Source organism: Paralichthys olivaceus, chromosome 6 (genome assembly GCF_024713975.1).
Source record: "Paralichthys olivaceus isolate ysfri-2021 chromosome 6, ASM2471397v2, whole genome shotgun sequence".
Lineage (NCBI taxonomy): Eukaryota > Metazoa > Chordata > Actinopteri > Pleuronectiformes > Paralichthyidae > Paralichthys > Paralichthys olivaceus.
Window position 1 is genome coordinate 20,640,126 of NC_091098.1, and position 13,035 is coordinate 20,653,160.

General features: G+C 42.9%; 1 protein-coding gene across 2 annotated transcripts in view; it reads right to left on the reverse strand.

Moving 5' to 3' along the window:
* Positions 1 to 13,035, reverse strand: part of LOC109635298 (cadherin-4-like) — a 212,267-nt gene that overhangs the window by 20,230 nt on the left and 179,002 nt on the right. For both annotated transcript variants that reach the window (XM_020096410.2, XM_020096409.2), the window contains 4 exons: positions 11,879 to 12,023; positions 9,531 to 9,703; positions 6,634 to 6,771; positions 1,940 to 2,125 (listed from right to left, as the gene is read on the reverse strand). In XM_020096410.2, the coding sequence (XP_019951969.2) occupies positions 1,940 to 2,125; positions 6,634 to 6,771; positions 9,531 to 9,703; positions 11,879 to 12,023 (642 nt within the window). The remainder of the gene's footprint in view (positions 1 to 1,939; positions 2,126 to 6,633; positions 6,772 to 9,530; positions 9,704 to 11,878; positions 12,024 to 13,035) is intronic.

Genomic DNA, 13,035 nt, shown 5'->3' on the forward strand with positions numbered 1-13,035 from the left:
CAATGGATAGCGTGGCAGCAAACCTCTGATATAAAAAAAAAAATCCTTGATCACGCAGCTTGGTTGACAAGGGCACTGGAGTGAATACGTCTGTTTGTCTGTGTATGTGGACACACACACAGGTTTAAGTAAATGTAAGCACATGAGTGTGGATTCGTGTGTGACCCCATGGTGCAGTGGGAACCCATTTACAGGCAAGCCACGCTCAGGGCTCTTTGATCTACGGCCAGTGGTATTCAGAGCACAGGGAGGTCTGGAGTATAGCTGTAGGCAAACTAAAACACACGTGCACACACACACCCTGAGGGACACCAGAGGGGTGAGAGGTCAATAACACGGATTCCATCTTTAGCCCATGAGCCATCACATCTTACATCTCCTCTGTATCGCATCACTGGTTCCTCTCTCTCTTTTACCTACTTTGTTTTGCTGGACTCCAACTTCCCACCCCCTCCTCTATTCACCTCCTACCCCCCATCACCAACTTCTGTGTGATCTATTCCCTGTGGTCCGCATCTCTCGATCCACGGATATCTGTGTCCGCATCACTTCCCCTGTCATCTTCTGTGTTAATCAGAAGCTTTGATTTACATATCCTAATGATTCATGTGAACCGAGCGGGTGTGTTTGTGTGTTTTCCTCTATGCTTGTTTGTCTACAGGCTTTGTTAGCATGCAGCGAAATGAGACTACATCTCATAAACTCCCCAGTGAGCAGAGTAAATGTGTGACATGTTCTGGGTGCGACCCCAGCCCTTGTTTACAGAGGAGCCCAGGTCCCTTCTGGGAAATTGAGGCATACCTGGGTGTCACTGTGTTTCAGTGTGTCTGCATAAGTTGCAGCAGATGCCTTGTTCAAAATAGGAACACCAAGGTAGTGCCTACTTTTGGCTTCTTGATTTTACCCATCGTACCTTGTCTGATGTGAACCATTCTGGCTTCTCTTCCCTTGGAGCTAGCTTAAGCCCCTCTGTTTACTTGTTGAGACAGTCTATTTCTCATCTCTTCCCAGGAGGTGTCCTGTCTGTTATTTCCTGATTTCCTGATAACCTCCCATGGGTCTCCATGGCAGCTTACGGCTACCCGGCTGCCTGCTGACTTTTACATAAGGGTGTCAGAGGAATGGATTATAAAAGGCAGTCATCTAGAGATAATGAAGAGAAGCAAAATGCCAATGCTCATTGCTCTGGGTGCAGTGGGAATTACAGGGAGATGGTATTGCTGTTTTTTCAAACATAACTATGTGATGCGAGATGTGATTTGCAAGAGTGAGATACACGAGCATAATACCCCTGGGTCATTAGGGTCATGAAAATAAACTAGTTATTTCTACAAAACACGTGTGACATGATAATCACATTCACAGTGAACCACTCACGGATGAGCACACAAACACAAATCCTAAAGGCCATTCAACAGGACGCATATTTACACACTTAACATACACACAAAAAATACCATGAATATCAAAAATATATGTTTATTTTTTTGCTGTTTTTCTGAATATTTTCCTGAATGGTTTTAAAACTCTCTGGACAACCTGCGTCTGAGAGGTTGAACACGAACACAAGGTTGTTACAAGACATAGCTTTGTTGTTGCTGTCATTTACCGGAGCGGCTAGCACATTATGGGTGTATAAGAACTGTTGCCTTTGTAATTGAGAAATCAATACCTAATTTGCTACAGTGGTCTCGCCAGCCATTGTGTTTGTGTCTGCGTGTGAGTGTATGAGCTGTTTCTGAAGGGTGCGGCGGCCTCCAATCCCTCATTTGGACATAAAGGGGCACATGAAAGGCAAAGACCCCAGCATGTCCCCATTTAACTTTATAGCCTGTTATTGTTACTTGTGCATGTTCCAGAGGGGATCTCACATTCAAAACAGAAAAAAAAGACATGACACTGTTTCTTCCACACAGCTTTATATAGAACGGTGTCTTACCTTAACCACAGTGACCATGCCATCATTGGTGATGGGGTCAGTGCGGATGGTGAAGTGCCCAGACGGGTCTCCGCTGATGATTCTGTAAATTGCGTTCCAGTTTGGCGAATGTGGTTGGTCGGCATCGATCACTGTCAGATTAGCCACCACAACATCCACTCGATTCTCCGGGACCTCACCAGAAAACTGCAGAGGGAGAAGATGTTACTTTGAAAGATGCTGCTTTGAAATATCTCCATTTTGACAGCTGTTTGAGAGGCCAATTTTTACAAAAAGCCACTAAGTGCCATCTCTCCATTTTTTCTTTTTCTTCAAGTTTTCAGGTAGAGTAGGTTTAATGACCTTGCTTTTAGCACCGCTGAGTCAAGCAGTAAACCCAGTTACACACCAGCAAGTTCATCCACACAGGTGCATAGTTCCAGTTTCAATGTTTTTTATTTTTTCTTCATTCCAGTTAACAAGCCTTGATGAGAAAAAAAACATTTTGTTCCTTTGAAATCCAGAGTGACAGAGAAGGAGGCCGGCAGCAGCAGAGAGGGTTAAAACATCAGTTTGAGTGTATACGAGTGGCTTTTAGTTGTCCCCATGCTGTACAAACACATGTGCTTTGTCCTGATAAGCCTGATGAGGAGTGAGCCGCTGTCTGTCATGTGTCTGTTATGGTGGGGATTGATCAAAGCCATATAGGCTCAGCGGATAAAACCCACAAAGGCAAACCAACCCGTAAAACACAAGTCGACCGCAGCCCCACCTTCACAACCAACCTATCAACTCTTAACCAATCATGTGGGGTCAGAGGGTGAACATGTTGACATGTCCTCACCTCATCTAGAGGCAACAGGCATGTAGCACTATACAGTCACGTGTCACTACTGGTAACAAGCGTGGAAGAGCCACTGAGCGGCTTATGTGAGTGTAGGATATCAAAGAGCAAAGCCCCCGACCAAACACTCAGAAGGACCTTAATACCCTGCCTGGCAACCCTCGCATCACCCAGCAAGCAGCAGCGGGCAGATTAGGAGGCTGCGTCAGGAGAGCTGTTCAGAGAATCAATGACATTCTTAAGACAACAGACAAGTCCGGGTGGTCGTGATGCACTGCCTGCATTGGATAAGTAGGCATGCTTGGTTTGTTGGTATCAGAGCGAGTGTGTGTATGTGTGGTTTATTACTGTGGTCGGGTCCAGGGACAAATGCCAATTCAATGAAATAAAACTCCAGATACTTCTTAAGCTCCGAAGGACCCTTGAGCATCTTCTTTCTCTGTGCACAATAACAGTAACCAGATCTGATGGAAAAAAGTGACTGTCGCAGCTCTGATTATCAATATCCCAGTTCATTCTCCCATTATTTCATCATAAAGAGAGGAATGGACGGGGTTACATCAGGCATCCAAAGCTTGTGTAGAAAGAGTAATTTCATTTTCTCATTTCAATCTCAACATGGTGTGACAGTTTCACGTTTTCTTCAAATAAGACTTTTCAATACAAACATTTAGCAAATAAATCTCAAACGGTTCATTGAAAAGGAAAATGTTGAAAGGCCCAGCATTCTGTAAATATCAATTTAAGGAGGTGCAGGAAGTCAACTATGAGTCCCAAACAACGACGCGGTAAATCAGTCACTGAAATTAAAATCTGTCATCTGCGATTGTAATATAGAATCTGGTTGAACTGTTTTCTGCTCTGATCAACTGTACTGAAGAATTAAGTGTGATTCAACAAACCAAAATAAGAATCTGCAGAGAAAAATAAAAGCAAATCCCAATTCTTCTCCTTGTTTTGTTCAACGTGACGGCTTCTCCACCTCTTTCAGACTTCCTTTCATGTTATTGTCAATGATGCGATGCATCATTTGTGAGTTTCAAAAGAGCATTAGAGTCTCTCTTTGAAAACCATTGGTTCCCTCTCTTTCACTCGTCTGATGAATATTGTTTTGACACTTGATGGTTCGAGCAGTAGAAGTTGCTGCATGACCGTGGTGTCTTTCAGCTCAGCCTCTCTCTGATCCGGTAGCTCTCCCTGCTCTGATACTGTCTCTGGGAGGGTGAGGGTCTTGTGATTGTGACTGGCACAGAGTGCAGTTGACTTTCTCGCAGCACTTGACAAAACACTTCTTGCCAACACCCTCACCCTCCTGTCACCGTGTTGGCAGTGGGGGAAAGACTAAAGCGGGCGAGGGGAGAGGAGAGAGAGGAGAAGTGACAGGATACTTCATCATAGGAACGTTGTGCAGGATTTCTACTGCAGTGCTCAGTTGTCCTCCTTCGTTCACCATCCTCACAGACGTGTTGACTGCTTGACTGTAGGCCTTTACACTTAATTATAAAGTATTCAGTACAATTTACTGTAGCCGCTCCGGTCAAAAAACCCACTAATGGCCATTCACTTTTGTCTGAGATGGGACGGGATCCAATCGTATTCAAATAACGCTGCAGTCGACTCTGATCAGTCGCTGTGGAAACATGACACCCGGGTGTACGTGTTAACTTCCTCTTACTTGTCTCCTTTATCTAAACAGTGCTAATGCTGCACCTTTTCCTGGGCGACTTTATGACGCACAATGAAATTATTATTGTACTTTTTGCTTTTTACACAACAATATGCAACAGCATTTTTTTTCTTCACATCATGCAAGACGCACAGTGAGAGAGCTTCTCAGTTTCCAACGTGATCAAATTTGACTCACCAGGGGAAAAAACTGAATGCAAACTCCTCTGCTGGCAATGAGAAAGGAGTCATTTGCATGAAAAATAGGTTCAGGAGATACAGTTATTGTTGCAGTGTGCTGTATACATAAACAAAAAGAAGAGATAAACAACTTTTTCTGGTGAATCTTATTCATCTGCATCACAGAAAAAAATGCAGAGCATGCATGCACCCCCCGAGTAAGCACCCAAAGCCTTCACATCAGAACACATGCACCACCCTTTGCCGCCTTGAAAAATAGGCCACCCTCTGATAGATATGATGAAATATTAATCATCAACATTAAAGACAAATTCCCCCAAACTTTATATTTCTGGGACACAGTGAAAGATCTACAGGGTTTATTGCAAACGCTAAATATTTGCATAATGGCCTGCATTCTCAACAAAATGGCTTTTACGTTATGCCGCCACTGAAACGGGTGATTTATGAAAGGTGTGGGTAAAAGTGGTCCGCTCGTCGTGGCTCTAAAACGACGAGATTTATCATCAGTTTCCATGATGTGGCGATGGAAATGCACTTAAACACGGTGGAATAAAGTTAGAGAATATTAATCTATTACTGGCCACAATCATCAGTACAGCACCATCAGTGGAGAATCCCAAAGCAAAGGAGGGGAGGGGGAGGGGGGGGGGGGGTGTCTCATGCTTTATCACTGCTGCTGTAGAAAATGGCTCCTTTGACTATTTTTCATCTTGGATTCTGGTGGTGGTCCAGTCATCGACTCCTCTCCCCTCTTTGGTGTCCTTTTTTCCCCCCACCTCTTTTTTGTGTCTTTTCATCCTCCTGTCCCCCCCTTCTCTCTGTACATTTTCTTCAGCGTGTGATATCACAGCTCTCTGACGAGCTCTAAGGCTGATGCATGCTCACCACCATTGATAATTCATCATTACGAGAGTCTTAATAGCCCCCAGGGTAAAAGCTAATGCTAACTGCTTCAAACCTAAAGAGCCTGGGCTACAGTAGAACTGCTGATACGGCTTCAGCTGCTTTCCCTGCAGCTGCGGAGCTAAGAGCTGCATCTGCCTGTGAGGTTCGTGCTCTCATCGCTGAGGAGATGCGTGGAATAAGTCTGAAGACGTAGTGACACCCGCAAGGATTTCTAACCTGAAAATAGAATGCAGACAAACGGACACCATCTTTCCCTCCCTGAACAAATGCATGCCTTTGCCACAATAAATCAAATGTTGACTCTCTCAGCCATGCAAATAATAAATCAAGTTTTTTCCCCAATCCGTCAGCGAGAAATATTACCACCTCATATGACACGCATACGTCTGAAGATTCAGTGGCTCTGAGAGAAATAATCCAGAGAGTTACAGTGGAATAAAACCACATTAACTTTTTAACAATACTTTTTTTTAACATCACTAATTAATTAAGTGATGACGTTGCTGAATTTCCCCACCAGTGATACCATACATTATATCCAGTCCATTACTCTGGGCTTTGGAATTTTACCTCGTTCTTAATAATGACCGTCTGTAATGTCATCATCATTCTAAATATCACAATCACGACAACAATCATTAACAATTCGCTGGCTCTGGTTTTTTTCTTTTCTTTTGCTGATGAAAGTCAATGATATGGATTAATGTGTGTGTGTGTGTGTGTGTGTGTGTGTGTGTGTGTGTGTGTATACAAGGAAATTACCATTTGCACTCCATAACCAATGCAAGTGTAATTACCTTCTTTCTCCTTTCTTTATTCCAGTGCTCTCTCTTCTCTCCATCTCTTCACCCTTTCTTCTCGTCTTTAATGTCTTTCACTTGCTACCCTATTATTACACTTTTGCCGTAGTGTCATTACTGCGAATATTTTCCCCTCCGTTATACAAAAAATCTTTGTCAATATCAAAAACTACCACAAACACTCCAGAACCAGTAGGTGGTGATAAAGTCCACTTCAATGATACTAAATATCCCTGTTAGTGTGGACAGGTCATTCATTTCCACAAAACCCTCATCCCTCATCTGTAGCAACTCACCGTTCTGGAGGTCAACATGGGAGGGTTGTCGTTGATGTCAGTGACAGTGATAATGGCGGTGGCCGTGTTGGAGAGGCCAAAGTTCAGGTTGCCCTCCATGTCCGTGGCCTGCACGATGATGGTATACTGAGACACTTTCTGTTGAAGGCAGAGAGGAAAGAGACAACAGTGTGCAGTTATTGTCTGCAAAACAGCTTTCATTTTCTCTCTTCTAAGCAGCAGCCACATACTGTGATTCCCAGAGGAGAAAAAAGCAGAGCCTGTGCTCTGTTCTTTAGTCACTGTCCACAGTCTTATATGAAAAGCAGAATTGCAAGGGTGAAGTCTTTTATCGAAATAACTTGAAACCTCCTCACGAAAGATTTCCAGCCTTGACACCCTCTGCAACGGCTGCACTGTGAAGTCTGCCCCTCATGGACGGACGTGAGGACAATGATCTGACTGACAGACTATGGAGACAAAATGTGAGACAATGATAAATGCCATCATCTTTTAAAATGACACAGCGTTTCTTCAATGGAAGCTGCAATATGCTTCTCTTATTTGTGTTTTTTGTACTTGGGTGGGTTTGTGCTGCTGCAGCCACCTTCCCTCCCCATGCCTCCTCTCTCTTCCCTGGCATCCTCCATCTCTTCTCCTGTCCCAGGGTGCAGTTAATGGGCTGCAGGACGGATGGAGCCCAGGAGCCGACTGTCTGGATAATGTGTCTCGACGCTGAGATTCCCAATTACATTCCCAGTCTCTCTCTCACCTGCTAATTACTGAGTAAATATTCCAATTAGGGCCAGGACGCCACATCAGGAGGATTAGACAGCTCCTCTCAGAACCTCTCATCTTGATGCCAGACAAGATGCTGAACTCCAACCTTGCACTCACGCTCTCATTAACACCCACACATACACACAAGCACAGACAAAAACACACACACACTGTTTTTTCCCTCCATATCTTATTTAAAAGCAGTGCTCGCCTGACTGTCCCATCAGCCTGTGTGTACAGCGTGTACACAACACTCTCACTAATTAGACAAGGGAGTAATTATGTAGAGCTCCACCGAACCTTTCAGCTTTGCAACAACACAGCGGCATGACCAGGTTCCTCTGGAGAACCAAGGTCTGTTACTGTCAACAAGCTTTTTAAAAGTCCGCTGCAGACCAGTGCAAAGAGGGGAATCGGTGTGGGAGTTTATAAAGGAGAGGAAGAAGACATTTCAAAAGTAAAGAACAGAGGGGAGGAGGAGAGACAGCAGGGGAGGCAGCAGAGGCACAAGGGAAGAGGGCTACCAAAAATAGATGCCTATGTTATTTTTTGTGTCTTTTTTTCGAGGCACCTAACACCTCCAACAACCCCGCCAAGGAAGGGAAGGGAGACACAGAAACTTTTCAAGTTTCAAAGGGCTAAAGTGCTAACGGAAAGTGGACCAGAGAAGCACTGCAGTCTGCATCTTCCTATTCAGTTTATGTACAGTAGAGTATAGAAGCTCAGCTTTTCTCACTGCAAGGTTTTAGACTTCTTATCTGCTCTGAAAGGGGAATGTCTTAAGCAAACAGGAGTGTGCGTATGTTTGCTTCAGTCAACGTCTGTCCCTGTCAGAGCCAATCTGAGTGTTAGGGAAAGAGGGCCTTTTTTTTGGAAAGATGTGCCGTAATGTCTGGTCCGCACTTCACACACAGTGTTTACTGTTTGAAGGTAAAGCAAGAATCGGGATTAGCTTCCAAGTTGGGATAATACATGTAGTTGTGTTAGTTAAAGATCTGAAACAAAGAAGATAATCAGGTTTACCGGACTTACACTTGATATTAAGATGCTGATATGGAGACGATGTCCCCTACTAGCGGACCTGGTAGCCCTGGATAACTTTCGTTCTGACCAGGCCCTTTGCTGCGTGTCTTCCCACATTCTTTCCTCCCATTTCACACTTGAGCTGTCCTCTCAATAAAGGCTGAAGTGGCCAAAAAATTGCTTTTAAAAAAGTGCAAATTAGCTCTGTGAGGCTGACAAATTTGTCAACAAGCATGACCTTGGGTCAAGAGAAGAGATGCTGCTCTGGGCTTTACTGTCTGTCAAGGCAGGGGTGGTCTGTATTTTGACTTGTTTGACGTGGCAGGAAGACGTGAGCTCTTATCTCGTTGGGCAAATGCTTCTTTCTGTAGAATATGGTCAATCTGAATAGGGAACACTATCACGTAGAATAGTCACATCTATCAGCCGAACCTCCCCTCATACCTCTCAAACTCACTCTGGCACCCCCAATGTCTCATGTCAATCACCCCATCTTCTTTTCCAAATTCACACTCACTCACTCCACCCTCATCATAATACCACATCAGCCTTGCTCCCTTTTTGTTCAGTCATTTCCTCCAGTTTCCTTTTGTCACCTCCACTGCCAGTGTTTTATGGAGTGTAGATGTGATTATATGGGCTTTTGTGTTTGTCTGACAGGTGTCAAGGGCATTCCATCTCAGATATTTCCACTCTATCTTCACCACACAAACGCACACATGCAACACAACATGAGCAGCCCAATGCAGCGTGATGTGTTGTTAATAGGTCTGTCACCGGTGACAGTTTGGGACGATGATCTGTCTCTGAGATTTCTTTGCAGAGTTGTCTTTGGCATATCCATGCCGCGTGAATACACACATTTGGATCTCGGCACAACTTTTATAGCTCCATAAACAAGGTGACCGCAGAAGCAGGCAATTTAGTGTGAAAAAAAGATGGCTTGATGTGGGTTTGTATGTGTTTGTGTTTGTGTGTGTGACGACAAAATATTTTTAAGTCACATCTCAGAGTTTCATCAAAGTTGTTGGATAAACGATGATTTGGGTATATCTTCTAACTAGCAACACATGTTTGGCTTAATTTGAATGATAGCTGGGATGAAGCTGACCCACCTCTCGATCGAGACCCGGCGCCACCGTCACGATATCTCCCGTCTCGCTGTTGATGGTGAACATGTTGGGAATGGGGCTGTGCGGCGTCTGGGACAGGATTCGATAGCGCACCATTCCGTTAGCGGTGGTGTTGTCGTCCGCATCGAACGCCGACAGGTGCATCACATATGTTCCTGAGGAGGACGATAACATTTTTCAACATTTATAACATAAATGCAAGTACTCCAATAACAAAAAATTTAAAATAACTATGTCATTTTAAATGTTTATCAAAATACGAAGATTTGTTTGACCTTTATCTGTGTTAACGTAGGACTGGGTAAAACTTTAATGATGACATAACACAAGTGTCCTTTTGAGAGAAGGAGAGTTTAATATATTGGTGACACAAATGCACCCTTAACTGCTTCATTACACCTAAATACACTCTCATTACAGCCTACAGGCCCATTTACACTCCACCTTACATATATTTATTCGTTAACGGACAGAGCCCTCTGTCTGAAATGTTTTCTAACTATTCTTGTGTAACTGAATTGACTATGTTTCAAAATGTCACAGCTAACAGTTACAATATACAACTGAATCTAGGGGTTGGAAATGAAGCATTATTCTGTCTTTGCTAGTTGTTTGCTAATAGTAAATTTCTCTGTCCTTATTTAACGGATCATTTTGTGCTACCATGCCTTTTATTAGATCATAAAACAAGAGGAACAAATGCACTGTGTGCACTGCAATACTATCTGTAATCAACCATCCTACCAACAGATTTTAATGATATACACTGGTTATATTCACACACTGATGCTGGTTAATGTGAAGATGAAAGTGCTTAATATACCACAAACATAAAGTAGATCTACATGCAGACATTACTCACATTATACTTATTGTACTTTGCATGAATCAGATTATTCTGATATTGCTTCGTTTATTACTTAGCAAGTAATCTAGATGTTAGATGCCAGTTTCTTACATTGATCTTTACTGATTAATGCAAAACTTGAACAGATTCTGGAGATGAAAATGTCTCCATCTTGAAGAGCAAGTAAGCACAGGCATAAATATGTAGACACTGTTGTGTTGCAGAGCTACCCTTGAACGCTGCCTGTTGGTTTTCCTGCCTCCATACACACTCACATAACTCTGCGGCATCACTGCCTGTCACCCAATCTTTCCATCTCTCTCACTCTCTCTCTCTCTCTCCCCTCATGCTCCCCCTCTCTCGTGGCTGATTGTAATTGCCAGAGATAGTGATATCATCCCAGTGACAGCCCCTGTCCGAGGATAATTGTAACCGCAGCTCCCATTTCAAACTTCATTACATTTCAAAGCAACATTTGTCAATGACTCGGCCAGAGGGAGCACTCTAAAGGCCTCTCAGCGAGACGAGAAATAAAAGCGAGGGGGAGCAAAAGAGAGAAATAGAGGACAGACTCCATATTTGGTTAGATTCCAAGAGGAGTGACTATCAGTCCTTCACCCATCTTTATTTCTTTTAGATGGAAGGATAGAGAGAGGGAGGTGAAGAATCACAATGGCATCGCATCAGCGGGGTAATTTCATTAAGCTGCACTCTTAGGGGGTTTAATGTGGACCCTTTGTACGGGCGTCCTAAGCTGTGCCTGACAGGATTAGGTCCCCATAATGACTCTTTAATTTGCAAACTAATTCAAGTCTGTAATTGGCCTTCCATTGAAACTACTGGAGCTCTAAATTCTAAAACGCTATTTTTTTTTATGATTATTGTTTAGCAGAATGTCATGCACGCCACAGAGACTCGTCTGCTGTGTATGTGTGTGTGTGTGTGTATGTGGGATGGGTGGGGGTGCGCTGAGGGGAAATGGTAGCAGAGAAAGAAAGAGAGAAAGAAAGAACAAGGAAGAAAGAATTTTATTGCAATTCTGGTGCAATAAACTTGGCCTCATCACACTCAGACTCACACACATGCATGCACACACAGAGCTCATCTCTGAGATTCTTGCGCTCTGAGGTTACACATAAAATGACCCAGTGGTGCTACAGAGTGGCGCATTTAATCCTCAATCTCCTCTCCACCCTGAGCACCTCTTTGCTTTATGGCCACTGCTGAAGCCGACTAAATGAAAAGTCACTATAGGAGACAGATCCTCCGTCTGCTAAATCAGGGGGAATGGAAATTTCACAGTTGGGTCAAAGACTGCCTGGTGTCGTCATACTTACCACACAATACTAGTCGATCATTGTCCCTCCCTTCGTATCTAATACAATTGCACATTTCTTTAATCCTTCAAATGTTTTTAATGTTTAATTAACACGTGAATAATGAGATTGCTCCTGCTTCACACTTTACTTGATGTTTTGTTTACCTGGTTTCGAGCCTTCGTCCACGGAGCCATTATACACCTGGTTTTTAAACTCAGGTCTGTTGTCGTTCATGTCGATGACGAAGATGTACAGATCGATGGGGTTCTCCACCTGGTTCCCATTCATGTCCACAGCGTGGGCACGCAACTGAGAAACACAAAAACTTAAAGATTATTTCATGTTACAGCACAAAACTGTTGGGAGAGAAAATCCACAAAACCACATTTCACTGTACTTTGGATCAATTTCAAAACTATGGAACCTGCACATATTTTACTTGAAGTTGAATACTTGTGGTCAGAGATGGTGATTGAGGCAACTTCCAGAGTGAATTACTTAATAATTAAGGGATTTAGGCCACAGGTATTTTGTCTGAAGGTACAAATGTCAGTTTAATTATGTTGTGTTATTTATAATTATATATATGTAGAAAAATAGCTGCTTTAAGAACCTCAATTCATTCATCATTCATTGTATTACTTGTGAAACCACAACTTCACTCTGAGTCTGCTGTCTCCATCAATATCCGGCTTAAATTACTAACTTGTGCTTTTTGTTTTGTGCCTTCATTTTAAGAGCAAATTTTCAAAACAAAACAAATTTTCAAAAATCATTTCTGAGATACACACCCTTACTCTTTCAGAGTTTTCCCAGATGTCTGCACACAGGGAGATGCAACATTAATAAAACAAAAAAACTAACTGTGAAAAACTGGATTTATCCTTCAAAGTAAAAACTTTCAAAGCTGAACAGAAAAATACCTGAGCAGTGTTTTGTGAATTGGGCGATGAAACGCTCAATAACACAGTGATTGATAATACATGCATTATTGAATTATAAAGACTAAACCAAAAGATTCAACTGAAGTCATAAGTCGAATTCTGGATATTTTTCTTGCCTTTGCGATCGTGTGCTTTGTCCAGACTTCTTATCTTTTTTACCCCAGAAGTTTTTATCTCAGCAGGCCCAAAAACCAGAAGCATCTTATTTTATTGGAAGTTGGCCCTGCTGCAAAGGCGAGGTGTCTGTTTCAGGATCACAGTGATGAATCCCGAGCCAACATTCTCTTTGATTTTGTTTGAAAGACAGTCGTGAAATCTCCTCAGAGTCGGCCCATCTCAAATTCAACACGGATGTGCTCAGACCAATGGAATCACCA